Here is an 18,806-nt window from a genome sequence, read left to right on the forward strand (position 1 = left end):
TATTTAAATTTAATCTGTACAATTGCTGATTCAAAGTTAAATGCATAACAAAGCGCCACTGCTGTCAATGTCACACTGCCTATCAAACTTGAATGTGACTGTAATGTGGATGTGTAATGCTATGGTTATTCTTTGTTTCAGTTTTTTTGACAGATACGTCCTCATTGTAGGAATTGTGACAATATGCTAATTGATACTCCCAAAATTCAATTTTAAGCTGCTTTCTAAATGACAGTGTTGCCGTTGAAACTTGAAATCGCTACTTTTTTTTTTAAGTGGATATTAATGAAACAGTGTAGTACTTAAGTTTTCCAAAAGTATTCTGAAGACTAATTTTGCAAACAAGAATGGTTTTATGCTGTGTTTTTTTTTTTTAACATGTTTAATTTTTCAGGTGGCAGAGATAAGCGTGGAGGTCCCATTCTAACGTTTCCAGCTCGTAGTAATCATGATAGAATACGGCAAGAAGACCTTAGAAGACTAATTTCATACCTAGCATGTATTCCTAGGTAAGTGATGGTCGCTTGATGAGCTCTGAAGCTATAAACCAAAATAAATGGATTATGTTGCAGTACACCCACAAGCTAGAAGACTGAACAGTTTAAGAAAAGGAGCAAATTCATACCATGCTCTGCCAGTTACTGGTTTTAAACTGCTTTTTGGAAGTAACCTAAATAATTACTCTGCCTTGTAGAAGGAAGGCTGCTGGCAGAATGGCTGGTGTGCTTTAGCTGTAAGTAGTTTGTGTCTTGGAAATGGTACAGCAATGTCATTTTGCTGTCACTGTGTTGAAGACTGCAAATGCAACTCAAAGGTTTTCAGTACATCAGTAATTAGAAACATGCAGGTCATCATTCACATTACGCCCTGTGCAGATTGAGGTCAGCGCAACACTCCTAACTGTTATGTATATTAGATAAGTTATAGTGTCTTGATATAGCACAGGAATAGCCAGGAGAAAGATATGTAAAATTGCTTGTACAGGTCTCAGATAAACCTGTGGAGAGGTCAGTGAAAGTACTGATACCATTGTGTTATCACCAATTTAAGTTATGAATTACAGTTTGCTATTTAAATAAATTGGCAGAAGTCAAATCCAGTGCTGGTGTGTGTGCGTGTATATGCACACCCACATATATATAGTCTTATTTATTTTTTTTTAAATAAGTTATATATATGTAGAAAAGTTTGTTCACATAGAACTTTCTTCCTAGTAGTAACTGAATTGGGGACAAAAATGATGGTAAGACGCTGACATCAGGTCCATCTCGGAATCTGCCAGCATTTGGTGCAGACTGGAGCAACGCTGACTGTGCTGGAATGTTTGTCTATGTCCTCAAGGAACAGTCACCATTACAGTTGAAAAAAGTGCCTTGGACAACATCCCTGAATGCAATATCTTCCATATTTCTGTAATGTGTTAACTTATAGGCAGTCATCTTTGCACCTGATGTAACCAGTTGTCATTTTTGGATTGACAAAAGTGCTCTCATAAAAATAACTTCAAGGCATCTAGTTGAGAGTCTTTGACTTTCCTTAAGAGCAATTGTTGGTAATTCAATTATTCTAGTCTTCAATTCACTTTGAAGTATAGGAGTGTTTAGTACTAGTACTTCTAATTTTTTTTTTTTTAAGCTAACGGGGGGATTTGGTGGAGGTAGAGGAAGGAGGATGGGAAGAAGCTTGAGATTTTTGCTTCTGAAATATTTTGACATGTTTGAGGTGTATTCTAGCCCTCTAGCTCTTCAAGTTACTAGAGAAGTTAGTAGATAAATATGCATCAAAATATGCCCAAGAGAGTTTTCTGGAGAGAATCTTTCAAAATACAGTGATCCTGTAGCAAAAGTGCATGTTCGTTTAGCATTAACAGATTTAAAATAAAAAGAAAGTTAGTGTGGGTTTTATATCTCTGCACGCATGACAAAGCGTTGAGAATAAAGGGAGCTTTATTAAAAGCACGACTCATTTTCATACAAGTCATGTTTTAAGGGCTGATCACTCGTGCTAATTAAGAAGTCCCAGTTGGTACAAATAGCCCTGAACATTTGGTCTATTAGTTATTGCAGCGCTGTTACTCCACGTAGCTGAAGATTCGGAGGTATCAGTTGTTTGGCAAGAGATCTAAACACTTAAGGTAATTCAGTCTCGCAATTTTACTAATTTAACAATTTATCTGATTTAAAAATATTGCTAAACTTAAGTCATCAGCGCTCACTAGACCAGACATTAGTGTAGTTCAGATTTACCTAACAGATGACCTTGTCTCACTAGATCCTCTGAGAGCAATTTTTGTGATCCTTGGCCAAAAGGAATTAAATCTTTTGTCAGATGATGGGGCCACGTGACAGGAGGACATATCTGCATTGTATCATATGATGAGGGGCCGCTTTGTGCACCCCGGTAGATGTATGCCTTGCATGAATTAGTGGCAAGCTCTCCTCCTCAGGCAATGCTCAGTTTGTGTGGGTAGGATAGGGATGGGCTGAGCAGCACTCATGTAATAGCCTTTCAATAATGAGCGTACCTTTAAAGCAGTAGTTGTTTTTGCCTTTAATCCTGTGAGACTGTTAGAAAACGTTTCCACCATGGTAATAGAATTGCATATTGTAGCCTACATGTATTCCAGACTATTTGGTTTGTATGTATTTTCCTGGTACCATTGCCAATTTTGGCAGTCCTCTGGGCAGGTGGGACAGCCAGCATTTATCTTGGTAAAATCCTTTTTTAAATGATGCTTCTTTTCTTTTGTTTAAGTTGTTTTTTTTTTTAACCAACTTCATAAAAACCTTCTCTTCTAAGGAACCTGTATTACCACTTCTTTCAGAACCTCTTCTCTCCTGTGTCAGTCTTAACTCATCTTTCTACAGTGTGGCCAATGAGACTGTGTAAAGTATGCCAGTGAAGTTTCCCTACTTTTTGGACACTCTGAAAACCTCACCACATGAACTCCAGAGTTGCATTTACCTTAGTCACAGCCCTGAAAATGACTCATGTACTTAAACAATGGACATTTGGTCCCTTTTGATAGTCCATTGGCTATGACGTGTTGGTTTTGAAATATTTTCCCTTTCCACGTTAACAAGGTCATGTAGCAAATTCTACTGGAACAAAATCAAAATTTCTGATGGTGGTGGTGATTACCGCTTTTGATCAGCAGGAAGCACTAAGTGTACAAAAGGTATTGATGAAAAGAAATTAGATCTGCCATTCTCAGAAGAGTAGCCAGAGAATTTGGGTGTAAGGTCTGTCAACTTTTGGACAGCAAAATTGAGCTCAAATTTTGTAGAAACAGGTTGATGCGGTTTTCTTCACAGCCATAAAATGCTTTCTTATCCATTAACTATCCACAAATCGATCCTGTTACAGAGGGAATTGTCAATAAAGGTTGGGTTTTTTTTCCTCTCTACAGACTTAACAGTCTTTAACTCTCTGATAATATGGGAGTAGATCTGAGACAGTTTTAAAAAAGTTGCAGAAGTGGTAGGTAAGAACAGTGTGCCATCTTCTGTCTTTTAGAGGATCCCCTCAGGCATTAGAAAGGCATGAATACTGTCATCAGTAAAGTGTGTATGTGTTCTGAAGAGTCTATTGTAAACGAATTGCATATTGCAGCTTCAGTAAACGGTGTGTTGAATGTGTGTGTAAGGTGAAGGAGAAACAAGACCTAGAGGATGAATCATCATGAACATAAACAACGAAAACGAAAGAGGAGATAAAGGCAGATTATCAAATCAGCAACAGATGTAAAGCTGCCACCCACAAGGAGTTTGGCAGCGGGGTGAGAGAAGCTTCCTGAGAGGTTCATGAGATCTGCTGTACGTGTCAGTTGGTCAACAGTGAGAATTTAGGGTGTGACAGTTAGCTGAGGAGACCACGTTCATTAGGCAGTGTGGTGCAGTAGAGTGCTGTGTTTGAAGTTGTAACACTTGCTTGATAACCTTTTCTTCTTCCTTCTGCAGTGAGGAAGTATGTAAACGAGGATTCACCGTCATTGTAGATATGCGTGGATCAAAATGGGACTCCATAAAGCCTCTGCTGAAGATTTTACAGGAATCGTTTCCGTGTTGTATTCATGTTGCACTGATAATCAAGCCAGACAATTTCTGGCAGAAACAGAGGACTAACTTTGGCAGCTCTAAGTTTGAGTTTGAGGTAATTTCCTCTATGGTACACAAATTTACATTTATTTCATGGTTTTAAGTGTGCTCACTACTGATCAGTATCTTGAAAACTCTCAGATAGATAATGTTCTAGATGAGATGAGAGGTACATTAGGCCAGTGGTGCTGGAGGGAATGTGGTTTTCTTCACATACTTAGGCTAGGTAGTTGTGCATGTTGTCATTTATATTCTTTTTCTAAGCATGAGAAAGATGAAATTGGGGTTTTACCCCTAATGGTAAAATGTTAAATTTCATCTGTTTATTGTCTTGGTCTGCATCGTGGTAATCATGATATCACCAGCATCCTGTGCAGAGGAAAACAGACATCGGAACCTTGCTGTTATCCTCCTGCTGCCTTACAATACACAAAGTCAAAACTTAGTCAAAACAATAGTCAAAAGAGTGCTTGCTGTTTTCTCCTTAAGTTTAGTGAGGTAAGAAAGAAAATATTTCTCTCATTTGGGGAAATACCTACAAGACAGGAGGCTGATCAGATGTATGGGAAAAGTTCATTTCAGTAACAACACTTTTAATTTTCATTTTTATTTCTTAGACAAATATGGTGTCTCTTGAAGGCCTTACCAAAGTAGTTGATCCTTCTCAGCTAACCCCAGAATTTGATGGCTGTTTGGAGTACAACCATGAAGAGTGGATAGAAATCAGAGTTGCCTTTGAGGACTACATTAGCAATGCAACCCATATGCTGTCCAGACTGGAGGAACTACAAGATATATTGTCAAAAAAGGAAATGCCTCAGGACCTGGAAGGTGCTCGCAATATGATAGAGGAGCATTCACAATTAAAAAAGAAAGTCATTAAGGCTCCTATCGAGGACCTTGATGTGGAAGGACAAAAGCTGCTCCAGCGGATACAGAGCAGTGATAGCTTCCCCAAAAAGAACTCTGGGTCAGGGAATGCAGACTTGCAGAACCTTTTACCCAAAGTATCCACCATGCTGGACAGGCTGCACTCAACACGGCAGCATCTGCATCAGATGTGGCATGTGCGGAAATTGAAATTGGACCAATGTTTTCAGCTCAGGCTGTTTGAGCAGGATGCTGAAAAGGTAAGGGATTGGGGGAAGGGAGTGTAAATGGGCACTGCCATTGATGGGAACAAAGCTTGACAGTCTTGAAAGAAGTGCCAAGGATAACTGCAAATTGTAATTTTTGTCTTTAGAGTTAATCACTAGCCTTTTAACGAGAGATGAAGGATTTCTTGATTGAGAGTGGCTCTTAGCCTTCTGAAGTAAAGGGGATAGGGTAGTAATTCTAAGCTGTAGAGAACACAGGTAGCTCTCACCAAAGAAAATTTTAAGTGGTAGTGACTTTAAAGCTTTTGCTTTGGTAAGTTTTTGTTCCAGACAGATGCATTTGCATGCATCAAGTGAAGATGAATGCTGTAAGCTTTTTAAATACAGATGACTAAGGACTACATAGGTCTCCTTTTGAGCAGCTCTTGGGATTTGAGTGACAGGCCGTCGACAAAGTCTGAAGAGGCTGACATGGGGCACTATTTCATTGATGCAGGATTTAACGTCCCAGGCTAAAAACTGATGTATCTCTTTTGACAGTGCATATGTCATTAACAGGGAACTGAGTGATCTCAGAATGTTTCGGGCTAACCGGTCCCTTCAAATGAGAAAGACTGTGACTGTCATGGAATTTGAAAAGGAAATATGGCAGGCAGTGCACTTTTAGATGAGCTCGAATAAGATCTGTTTTCATATAGAATGGTTTTGCAATCATTTATTATTAACCTGTTACCATGTAATAAATAGTCTTAAGGAAGGGTGGGGAGTTTTTTCTCTGGGAGAAGTAACTAGGCTATGCAGTCAAGTGGTAAGTATGGTCTTTGTCAGATTTCTTAAAATATTTTGTGTAAGAATGCCTGAACTGGGTAAGACCAAAGGTCTCTGTTAAACCACTATCCTGCTCTCCAGCAGTGGTCATAAAAGCAGGTGCACAGGGAAGAGTGAAAACAGAGCAAGCATAAATAATACTTCTCCTTCCTCCTTCTTCCTCTCTTTTCTTCCCCTGTACTTTCCCTTACCCTGACAATTTCAGCTCAGGGACTTCCTTTACACTATTATTAATGTTTTCTGCTGTGTTTAAAAAAGATTATTTTTTTTTTATAAAGTAACCTTTAAAGTAAGCTTTTACTGAATGAGTATAGCCGGAAATTGTAGGGACATGTAAAGAGTTGAAAAAAAATCTGGTCAAGCGAATTTAGACTTATAAAATTATTTAGAAGATAACAAGCTGTTGGTCTAGTATTGCTCTTTCAAGCCTGAAATGCTTTTTAGCAACCTTTCAGCCACTTAATTATAGCATTAATTACTCTTTATTACAGCATGAACAAAATATATTTTGATGATGCTCATGAAGTATCGAAAGATACGTTCTGCATTTATTCATCTAAAAGTTTCCTATTTAACTTGGGCATTAAGAAACTGCTTGCGAAATACTTGAGCCTGTGGGGTTGATGTCTGTCCTGCCATGTGTTTGCATTAGCTCCTATCTGTGTTTTCTAGGTTCCCTATTGCATGAATAAGTCTCTATTAAATTAATGGCTCTTTCTTCCAAAATGGAGGGAAATGTTAGGCACCTCAAAATGGGGTTGACAGCAGCTCGCATACCTGGGACTTTATTCTCTTGTCAACCATTAGAAAAAAATTAAAAAGCAGGTTACTTCAGTATCCCAGCTCACTTTTGGATTAAGGCCCTTAATTCACTGCTTGTGTCAGGTTAGATTTCATAGCTCAGGGCTTCTTTATCAGTGTACATGTCTATGTATTTTAGTTTAGGTATGGGAAAGGGCTGGATCCTTGTTGGAAAAATAAAGTGTATTGGATGGGGACGAATAAAGATGTTTATTTTGGAGGACTTGCACAACTCTTTGCACAAGAAATCTGGGCTGGTTCAGGAGAAGAGGAGACAAAAAAGGGGCAAGGTGAGAGGGAATCTCATTGGATTGCCCTGTAGGTATCTGAACACAGTAACGTCAGACTGCCTAGAGAAAGGTGGTCACAAGCAGGACCAGTGTCTATTTTGAATAATGTTCTAACACATCTTCACGGTAGTCTAGATAAGAAAATGAAAATTTTAGGAGTATGTGATCAGCTCTTTCAGTAGTCTAAGCTCTTAAAACGTTTTGTTTTGTTTTTTGTTGCTTTTTTGACAGCCCTTACCATATTGTGGTATACTTATAATTGAATTTGTCAAATGAGTGGAATAATGAATTTGATAATATTGCTCTGTTAGCCAGCATATGTTAAAAGATCTTTAACTGAGTACTTACTGCTCATTGCTGCTATTCTTTTTCTGAGCAATCTTTTCAGCTTGTCCAGAGAGTAGGTGGGGCTTTTGAGCTGAGATTTGACCAAAGGTGTCAAATCAAAGGTGACCAAAGACAGTTGCAGGGGAGGTGGGGATGGGGGTGTTAAACTTAGTCTTTTGCTGTGTGGCTTGGTCTTTGAAAACTTTGTTTTCAAGTGCCTCTGTTTACATACCTATGCACCTCTGTTGATTGCCAGATTAAAAAAAAAAATTCCTAAAATTTGTTTGACTATTAAAATACTTCTTTAAAAAAAAAAAATAACACCACAAACAAAACCAAACATACTTAAAGATTATCCTTAAATTTGTCTGGAAGAAGGTAGTGCGTAACTCTGTGCTCGCGTATAGTTTTTTAATTTGTTTAGCAACAGGAAAGTTGTTTTCAAATCTGCTGTGAAGTTATGAACTAAAAATATTAAACTTGCTGCTGAAGTACTTGATCAGCAAGAATTAATTTATATTTAATTTCCATGAGTTGCCATTTTCATTCTAAATTACTAAGCTGCTGACATCATGAAATGCTGACACTAGAGAACGTATAATCTTGGTAACTCAGAGCTGTGCTCCAAGCCTGTTTGTTTACTATGACTTCTTTGTAGTAATGAAGTATATGACTTTATGATCATGACTTTACTGTAGCTTGTTGAGATAAACAGCTATAGTAAATATTTAACAGCGTCAGCTGGTCTAAAAATTCAGATTTCAGCAATTATTTGGTTAAAATGTATGGTAACTTACAAAGGAAAGAGCATCAGTGTTAATTTTCATGGCCTTAGATTCTTTCTGTCTTCTGTGTTCACAGATTTCTCACATTACCGTGAGATTTCTGCCATAACAAATTCGTGATTTTGGTTTTTTTTCCTTAATATTTTCTTGTAGATGTTTGACTGGATCACACACAACAAAGGTCTGTTTCTGAACAGCTACACAGAGATCGGAACCAGTCACCCCCACGCCATGGAGCTTCAGACACAGCACAATCACTTTGCCATGAATTGTATGGTAAGAACAGGCCTCGCTTCACTGCACTGACACGTTGTCTGTTTGTTCTGTGTTAAGGTAGAATTCGTAAATCATACACGTAAATCATAGAATCATAGAATTGTTGAGGTTGGAAGGGACCTTTAAGATCATTGAGTCCGACCTTTAGCCTACCCTGACAAGAGCCACTTCTAAACCACGTCCCTAAGTGCCCCATCTACCCTTTTTTTAAACACCTCCGGGGATGGTGAATCCACCACCTCCCTGGGCAGCCTATTCCAATGTTTAATAACCCTTTCAGTGAAAAAATGTTTCCTAATATCCAATCTAAACCTCCCCTGATGTAACTTGAACCCGTTTCCCCTCGTCCTGTCACTTGTCACCAGGGAGAATAGGTCAGCCCCCATCTCTCTACGACCTCCTTTCAGGTAGTTGTAGAGGGCGATAAGGTCTCCCCTCAGCCTCCTCTTCTCCAGGCTAAACAACCCCAGCTCCCTCAGTTGTTCTTCATAAGGTTTGTCCTCCAGACCCCTCACCAGCTTTGTAGCCCTTCTCTGGACATGCTCCAACACCTCAGTGTCCCTCCTGTAGCGAGGGGCCCAAAACTGAACGCAGTACTCGAGGTGGGGCCTCACCAGTGCCGAGTACAGGGGGATGATCACTTCCCTAGTCCGGCTCACCACACTATTCCTGATACAGGCTAGGATGCTGTTGGCCTTCTTGGCCACCTGGGCACACTGCTGGCTCATATTCAGCCGGCTGTCAACCAATACTCCCAAGTCCTTTTCTGTTCTGTCCTTCTGTTACAAGTAGTGCAAATTTGTATTTGAGCAGTGAAATTATAAAACACAAAGGAGGTAAATAAAGGATAGCCAAGTACAGAGGTACTTTGATCAAGCAACAAAATTATTTTGACCAGTGGCAGTATTCACTGATTTATTTGAGAACCTCAGCAGTTCTCAAATACAAGCATCCAGACTTAAAGAAGCTTGGATGTTTTAGAGTACTGCTTTGAGTCTTGCAGGAAATTTCAGAGAATCATGTGTAATACAAAATTTAGCACACCATATGGAAAGAAATAGCTTTCAGGATCTTCTGAATAGATTGCGACTCAGGCAAAAAGTTTTGAAAAGTAGTGATCAATAGCTGAGCCTGATGTAATCACTTTGCATGTTTTTAAGAAGACGCATTTCTCATTTCTGGCACAGTAGAACGGAGCTAAAACAAACAACTTTTGTCAAATATCATCTCCGGATGAGCTATCAGTAGGCTGCAGTTAAAAATTTGGATTTTAAATGGCAGTGACTGAAAGCTGCTTATTTTCAGTTTCATGGATTCCTGTTTGAACATGGGGACTAAATTCTCAAGTACATTTTAGGTCCTTTTCACTAGGAGGACTGGAAGTGTTTAAATAACTTTGGGAGTCTGGGCCTAAATCCAGTCCCTGGCTGTCAGCTCAATGAAGGAAGAACACTGCCGGTCTTGTTAGAAGTTAACATCCTTGGCAGTCCAAGGATGGGAATTGAATAAAAATACAGACAAAACAATCAGCACTTGCAAGAGGGTGTTCTTATAGGACAAGACTACTAATTGTGGAGAGAGTGGCGAAGTAAACTTAGGTAGGTTATGCATCTTGCTGAAATATAACAGAAAGACTAGTAAGGCAGCTTTTGTGCATTGTATAGCTAGAGTTAAGGCAATAGAAGGCACGAGTAAAGAAGGTATATTTTCTTCTTTTGCAAGTCAGCTATGTTTGCAAAAGTTTAAAAAAAATAAAAATCAATATGAACTTTTTGAAAAGAGTAAAGCAAATGCTGGGGAACATTGTAATTGAGTTATGTAACATCATATATGGATGTAACTTTGACCATTAGGTTTGGAAGGTATAGGTTCACTCTACAGGCATGAGGAATTGCTCATTTATGGAGTACCTTGTTGTTGCTCCTTGCTCTGCGTATGAAGTAGAGCAGAAAGAAGCTTACAGAAGGACAGTAGGCGTCATTGACATGAGATGACTTTTGGAATTTAGTAATTTTGGATGACCTTCCAGGCAATTCTTGGGCTTGTACTCTAAAGGTGAAATTCTTCTTCTGTCAGCTTGTCCTGGTATTAGTCACTGTTGTCCTCTTTTCTTCAAATTGGATGACTTTTTTTTTTTCCCTACTTCCATACTGTTCAGATGCTATCAACAGTAGGAAGCACTTGAGTAGCATAATCCCTTCTGCTTTGTTTTTGATGTTAGTCTTTTGCTGTTAATCTCTGTTTTGCCTGTAGTAGTCAAATGCATTAATTACAGAGGACTCTTCCTCAGCCTGTACAGTGATTTCTTGAAGAATGCAAGGAGCAGCTTAAATTTGGAGCAAACTAACCAGTCCAAAAACTCAAGAGGGGGGAAAAACAAGCTGCAGTTTTTTGATGTGTTTCCGTAGCATAGCTTCCCCACCTCACCCCCCCAAGTGGTTCCTTGGCACAGAATAGGAGAATACAAATTCAAAACAATCAGTACTTGGTTTTGATTTAAGCAGCATTCAGATTTTCTGGGTTTTATTTGCTTAAATGGCAGAAGCCTTACACGTAGATTAGGGGGAAAGATTAAAAAGAATGTGACATAAGAAAATTACGTGAGCTCATAGAATTTTGGCAGGCCTTTATTTTCATTAGCTTTTAACTGGAAATATGTTGGGTGATCTTAACTCCTGCAAGGATGCTCAGCTTCTCCCTGACCACTCTTCACATACGCTCTGTGCTTAACAGGCTACTAATTGTTCACTGTTCCTGTCAGTGTAACTTTTCAGTAATCAGAGTTGATTTAAGATCTCTTACGTGAAGGCTCTAACACTAGAGATGGTATTTAACTTTTAACCCGTCGACAACCATGCAAATTTATCCAATTGGGTGGAGCAGAGGAAGGAAGAGTGGCAACTATGTATTAGGTTTATTATATACAGGACATTTTGAAGGCTTTTCATTGTGGCCCTAATTGGACCCTAATAGATCTTGCTTCCCAGGCAGCTTCCTCAGGCTCATTTTAGGTGGGGAAGGGTTGTTCAAAGGATAAATGCTGCCTAAGCAGCTAGATGCAACCTCTTGCACTTGCTCACAGCTTAACCCTGATAATTGATGTTGCAGCTGCTTTTCCCAACGCATTGTGGTTGCCGCAGGGCACGTGCTCCCTTCACAGCAGGTGCTACCCTCTGTCAATAGCTGGCTTCCCATCTCCCCTTCCTTCCCAAGTAGCAGCTTGGCTTTCTGAGAGGTGCAGGAGGGCAACTTCTGCAGCTGCTTATGCCAAAGTCGGGTGAGAAAGAGCAACGGCCTTTGGGTGAGATGCCAACATTTTAATCTGGTCTTCCAGTCTGAAAACGAGACACCACTGTGAAAGCTACTTAGTTCCTGTTGTGAACAGGAGTTGGTTACATCAAGGACAAAGAGGATTTGCTGAAGATTCCTTTTTTTTCCTTGTAATGGCTTTCTGCCATTTTTAGAATCTGATTTTTCAGTATTGCAGCACAAAGTAGTTGGAAGTTTAAACATAACGTTGTAAAACAAAGAGGTGAAGAATACACTGCGGGAGGAGATTTTATTTTCCTTTCAGCAGTTTCATTAGCAAGGAATCTTGTGTATTCGGTATGTGATAGACTTATGTGGTTGCACTTCAAGGTAACAGGAGTAGGTTCATGAAAGTCTTAAGCTTAATACACAGGCTTGTTTTCATTGCAATGAAACTGTCCCAGAGAAAAGCTGGATAGGTGCAGGAATGCGCACTGAAGATGGACATAAGTTTGGTTACCATTGCTTAACACACAGGTTGATGTGGTTAAAAAGGCTGCTCTCTGAAAGATAGTTCACAAGTGCATTCGTAGGTATGTGACCTGCTATTGCTGGATTCAAGAGGCTGTGCACTGATAAATGTCAAGGCTGCGTCTTCATAGGGCGATTAGATCCCATGTTCCCTAACTGTGGAGAAAAATAAAAGCACAATGATTTTTCTCTCTAAAGATGAGGATGGGTTTTCAGTACCATTTAAAAGGCCTGCTTTCAGCAACAGTAAATTGCTGTTGTCAAGTCCTGAGATTTATTTGAGTTAAGCAATACTCAGTTTCAGCTTGAAATTCCTCTTTGGGTAACTAAACCAATGCTTCGCTTCTCAAAACAAGTTTTTAGTTCCTTTTAAGGGAGAAACTTGCAAATAAGGTATCATAGGAGTTGCAAATACAAAAATTATCTGTCGAGTTTTTGAACTGCAAAAACAAAGTACCCTGGATCATACCATTAGTCAGGCTTGCATGCAAGAGTGGGAGAGACTGATTCTGTGTCTGTCTACTCTTTTTTTCCTGCCGTTTTCCATACGTCTTCTGGGACACGGTGAAACAAAAGCAGTCGTGAAATATGGATGATGATGAGGAGGAGGATGTTATCCACTTGAATATTTGCTTCTACGCTTCTTGCTAAACCAAATGGCCTTGCTTTCATTACAGCTTAACGGTGCCCCTTACTGCACAGGTGAAGGTCAAAAAGATTGGAAAGTGATGTAGACAAAAGGAAATTTTCCTTGGAGAAAGCTGACTCTGGCTACAATTGAAGGGCATGCTATGACTGTTTATTGTCTCGGGGCTGACAGGATCATCAGTAGAAGCTCTGTTTATTAGCCATAATCCAGAAAGTCCTATGTCAGTTGTAAGCATATTGCTAAGTTGATTAATAATGTTCTCAGAACAGGCTGTTTGCATATACTAGACCACTTTATCAAGGTAGTAATCAAATAATTAATGTCATCCAGAAAGAGACTGCCAGAGATGAACATTGGTGAGATTTTTGGGAGCTTGAAATAAAAGTTTGAACACAAGACTTGAATCTCACTGGGTTTAAAGAGTTAAAAGTTACAATGACTTACTTGGCTTGCTCAAATCCAGCTACAGGGACTGGCACAAATGAAAGCATTAAGAAGGTCAGGGGAGGTAAAATCAGTTTAGCTGACAGCTAGTATGACTTTTTCGCTTCCTTTGTACTACTGATATATTTCACTCTTGAGATTCTTTTTATTTTAAATATATATTTTTGTAACCATAGAGAGTTATCACTTGAGGTAGACTTAAGCACCGTGTGAATTCTAGACTACCCTGGGTCCTCTGAAACTGCAGCAAATGAGAGCAAGACCACAGGCTGTGAATTGTGTGTTCTTCGGATTGCTTTGAAATGCAGATTTGCACTAAAGCCTTTGTGCAGAATGGTGAACAGTAGTAAGCTTGCTCTTCTGTCTTGGGCGGGGGGGGGAGATGGGACAGTTTTCGGTGTTTTGTTTTGTTTTTTAAACTAATGTATTGCTCAGACAGGGCTTTCCATAAAAATAAGTAAATAAATAAATGGTAAAATCCATCAATTGTCCGACCAATCTAACATCCCTAATAGACGAGATGTAAACCATGGATTTGTGATGTTCTTGAAGTTTAGGGAATGTACAGCTGTGGATCCTGGTCAGACTGGGAGGATGTTTTTTGAGTGCACATCTGTAAGGGAATCTTTCTGGTGCCAGAGCAGTTAATGTTTAGACACAATGTCTGGATGCCACCAACCTGAGAAGAGACTGAAAAGGCAAAATGAGTTCAGGCTATTTCCAGCTTCTGAGGAGCACTCTGAAGTCAACAAGATGAAATAGAATAGGCTAGATGTGCAACCCTTAGGAAGGAAGAACCAAATAAACAGATTCTAAAAAGCAATCAGCTGGTAAGGTGTTAATACAGCAACAAGTATGTTCATGTCAGTGGATCATGAACTAAAGGAGTAGACAATGGTGTTACTGCAAAGGAGGAAATCTTATTTCACTCTTGGTACTTATTGGGGGTGCTGAGCTTAAGATTTGTAAAGAAATTGCTCTGATTCAGTTGGTTCTACTGGAGAACTAGGTCCAGTCAGAGCCCTATGCTTAATGTAATGGGGAACATCCAGATGAAAAATACGTGGCTGTAAGGAGAGGTTGAAGGCATGCGCATTTACAATGAAAAAGCAAAGGTAAGTGAAAAGTAAGAGAGGAAAGAACGTGGCGTTGGTGTTGGACTAAATAGTCTTGCAGTAAGATGCCCCAGGTCTACCATGAAAAAGTTAGAGTGAAATTATATTTCACTCGTTCCGGTGCTGATAGCAATGGTTAAATAGTTACCTGAGAATATTTTGAGGATCCTTGTAGTTGAAGAACAGGTTAAACGCTTTACTTAATTGTAGCCTGGATGTTGCTGAGTTTATTTTTTTTTTTTTTTCAAGGGAAGAGATCAGGTGATACCTTCAGTTGGTTTGCAGCCCTCATCTTTGAAGTTTGGATTCCCAAACTGAGAGTTTCACTGTTGCTGCAAGAGCAAGAATAGAAGAGATGTTAGAAAACATTTAAATCATTAAAGCGGGTGTTATTTCATACATTAATGCTACACCTTATCTTGGTGGCCACTTGTGTGGGAAGTGGCAGATAATTTGGAAATTCTATGGCTAAAATATTTTCACCACAGACATATAGTTCAAACTCACTACAGTCTACATAGAGGTGCCAGTTATGATGCTTATGAACCGTGTTAACCGGGGTGGTTGTTTATAACACTGAATGCTTAATAAACAGTCTCTGTGTCAGAAAACTACTGTTTGAAATCACAGAGCTAAACAGACATTTTCTAAATGGATCTGGGAAAACCAGGAAATCAAATAGAACCTTCAGGGCATCTGCCAGTGCTGTTTTGTATTGAATGTGATAGAAGTTCAGTTAAGCTGTCAGACTGTCACCTATATTTTCCCCTGTGTACTGGCCTTTCAGGCACACGCCAAAGAATGACACAGTGCACTATAGCTTGTGTTTGGCTACTAATCTGTGTTGCCTTGCTGAGCAATATTTTTTTATATGTACACTTCCTTTAGGGAATAATTCTGCAATGAGAAGCTTTCCAGATATTGTAAGGTGTCTTTTCAGCTTTTGGCTAAAGGGCATTGAGAGAGAAAATGATTGTACTAAGTACATTCGTGTACCTACTGTACATACTGTAATGCAGGAACTTGAATTGTTCCCTTTTTAGTTTTGTTACAATAGCCATGTGTAACACAACGAAAGAAATGCGGTATCACTTCAGCCTTTCACTTTTTAGACAGTTGATGCGCATTTAGAAGCTGCAGACGTTTCATGCAGATGCACAAGATGTAAATGAGATGGCTGAATAAGTCTTTAACAGTTATTACCTGATAGCTATTGCTTCTTTAACTAAAACTAGGATGTAAATCCATGCTATGAATAAGACATCAGTCCCTGGGGAATGAGCACCAGCTTACTTGGAACAGTGCTTCTCAAGCAGTGCACAAAATATGCATCTGTCATATAATAAGGACAGTGGACCTGCCAGTCCTTTTAGAAAATTGAACAAAATTTGTTAATCTTCAAGGGTCAGTTAAAGACAGTCCAATCGTAGCGAGTTGCTATTTGAGATGCTTTTCTTCCTTAACTAAATCCATCTCTTTTGGGTCATTGCATTCTAAAATACTGAAACTTAAACTTTAGTAGATATATCAGGTAGTGAGGGATATGATGGGGGTGGGGAGGCGGGGGGGGAGATTGAGATTATTATAAGAATTTTTTTTGAGGAAAGGAATGTGGTATACGCCACTTGGAAAGTGTTCAACTCTCAGTATATTAATTCATATTCATACTGCTACGGGGGGTATTCCTCCACGCTTGTAAAGCCAGATTGCCATGGGAAAATGAATGCATTTTAACCACAGCTCAGTTTTGATTTGTTTAACTTCACATTTATGGTGCCCTGTCCTTCATATATAACTGACATTCCAGGATTTCCGAAATTCCTTTATTATGATACACAAACAGTTCAAATGGCAGTCTAATATAGCCTTTATTCTTTTCTCTTTTGACACTTGTTTTTTTTCACACCACTGTAAAGACCATGTAAGGGCTTTCTGGATTCATTTAGCAGTTTTGTATTTATGCTACATTCACCTTACTAGGTCTAAATGCTCTCCAGTCTTTTAAAATTTGTTGGAAATGGCAGTTATGTTCTCTTCCAGTTGTTCAGCTTTGCTGAAGAGGAGAGCACGCATGTGTGGGATAACCTTAAAACGTGAAAAGGTAGTATTGTGCAGGAAGGAAAAACAGCCGACGTGATGCTGTTGTGCTCAGTTTATTAAGTGGACCAGCTGAGGTGTAAGCTGTGTCAGGTATGCTCCTGCATGCATACGTGCACACAGTTACAATTAATAGAGACCCATGCCAATTACCATTCAGATGAGTCAGCACACTGAAGCCTGGGGGAACTGCAACACTTGCTCCAGCCAGTCAGTGTCAGGCTCTGGGCAGTGGCTTGATGCCAACAGGTAATGGTTCCACCTCAGATGCTCAGTACCTGTGTGGCGTTGGTTGTCTGTGTGCCAGCGTTCTCCCTGAGCTCTCTTACTGGCAGGGGTGTAGTCAGATTTTGGCACAGGCTGCCTATCACATCTCTCAATAGTAATATAACCATACAGTTTTTCAGCAATTTCAGGTTTTGTTCTTCTGTCACTTGTTGATTTGTGGCCTTCACGGAGGCTTGATGCAGTCAGTTCTGTCCCCCCTGGCTCATTGGACTTGGTTCCTCAACCCTTGATGGGGGAAGGTTGCAATGCGGCTGCTGACAGGAGGCATTCTCTGTGTGCTGGCGTTCCAGAAAGCACTGCATGGACAAGAGGATGGAGAATTTTGAGATTTTAATGGTGTTTGTTGTTTTCTTCCCAGCTGTTCTGTGTAATAGTGTTTGGCAGTTTGGCCCCACATGTAAAGTTTTAGGATATAGGCAAGGAGTGGTGCAGCTAACAGAAGTAGCCAGCAGATGCAGCAGTTTGTGCTGCAGTTCATGCAGAAAGGGTCAGAACTGCTCAGAACAGCATCCGTGTCCTCAGCAACGGTGGTGATGCACCCCAGGGCACAGTCACCAGCTACTGCTGTACTGGCTACCCTTGTAACATCAGAGGCTTCAACCCAGAGGGAGCTCCAGAAGGAAGACACAGCTCTGCAGGTCCAGGGCTGCAGGGAATGCCTGTGGCCTCTCGCCAAGGCTGGGGCATCACGAGATGGTTTCCTTGCCCGTGGGAGGTGTGCACTTATTAAGGATCTATGTCACCACATAAAGGAGCTGCAGGAGGAGGTCAGCAGTCTGCACAGCATCAGAGATAACGAGAAGGAGATTGACCAGGTCTTTTCCAACACTCTGCAGCTTTAAGAGCTCAAACTACCAACTGTACTGAAGGGAGGAGTGTCAGGCAGAGTTTGTGCCTGTCTGTTCGGGAAGTGGAGACTCTCATGATGATGAAGGTTGGAAGATATTGGTTTCTGGCACTAGGAGGAAGGCTTCTGCTCCACCTGAAAATTTGCAGCTACAGAATAGGTTCACTGACTCATGGCCAGTGAAGAGCTGGGAGCTGTCAAAGCATCTGTGCCATCTGAGACTGAGCCACACAGGAGCACCAAAAGGAAGAGGCAAGTGACAAGAATGGGAGGCTCCCTTCTGTAGGGAACAGAGACCCCTATCTGCCAACCTCACTCATCCTCTATGGAAGTTTCCTGCTTGCTGGGGGCTTGAATTTGGGATGTTGTGTAAAGACTGCCAAAGATTGTCCAGCCTTCAGACTGTTGGCCTTGCCACTCTTCCATGCGAGCACCAGCAATACTGCCAAGGGTGACCTAGAAAGTCTCAAGCATGACTACGTGGCTCCAGAGGTAATGGTCAAGGGCATGGGAGCCCAGGTGCTTTTCTTCTCAATTCTGCTGGTGAGACAGTAGATGGATCCTGCAGGTCAACAACTGTTTACACAGCTGATGTTGGCAACAGGAAGATCAAGGATTGCTGTTCGGCAAAAAAGTGGGGCAAAAGTATCTTTGCCAGCAATCCGAACAACCTGATAAAAAGAGCTTTAGGGTAAGAATGATGGCAGAAGAAGAGGACCAACAATCAAGTGAGAAGTGGTGGCAAGCAAAGGGTCTGTGGTGATGCGAACAAAATAGACACTGTTATCAACAAAACAGGGCTGAACTGGGGTTGCTCCGAGTGTACACACAGAAATTAGGATGTGCCTGCAGGAGGACAGCATTATATGGAAAGCTCTCATTCCCTTTCTGGGAAGTCACCATGACCAAGTTCTCTGAAGTACCTGTATGGCATGCTTGAGTTGTACAAATAGAGGCTGAGAGAGCTGGGATTGGTTACCCTGGATAAAGGAATGCTTGGGAGGGATCTTGGGTATATAAAAATATAAATATCTGATGGGAGGGAGTAAAGAAGCCAGAACCAGACTTTTCTGCATTGTATCCAG

The 18,806-nt window shown here is 40.4% G+C and overlaps 1 protein-coding gene across 2 annotated transcripts in view; it reads left to right on the forward strand.

Moving 5' to 3' along the window:
* Positions 1-18,806, forward strand: part of TRIO (trio Rho guanine nucleotide exchange factor) — a 258,035-nt gene that overhangs the window by 80,688 nt on the left and 158,541 nt on the right. For both annotated transcript variants that reach the window (XM_054193055.1, XM_054193056.1), the window contains exons 3-6: positions 395-509; positions 3,960-4,152; positions 4,715-5,227; positions 8,379-8,501. In XM_054193055.1, the coding sequence (XP_054049030.1) occupies positions 395-509; positions 3,960-4,152; positions 4,715-5,227; positions 8,379-8,501 (944 nt within the window). The remainder of the gene's footprint in view (positions 1-394; positions 510-3,959; positions 4,153-4,714; positions 5,228-8,378; positions 8,502-18,806) is intronic.

Source organism: Rissa tridactyla, chromosome 2 (genome assembly GCF_028500815.1).
Source record: "Rissa tridactyla isolate bRisTri1 chromosome 2, bRisTri1.patW.cur.20221130, whole genome shotgun sequence".
NCBI lineage: Eukaryota > Metazoa > Chordata > Aves > Charadriiformes > Laridae > Rissa > Rissa tridactyla.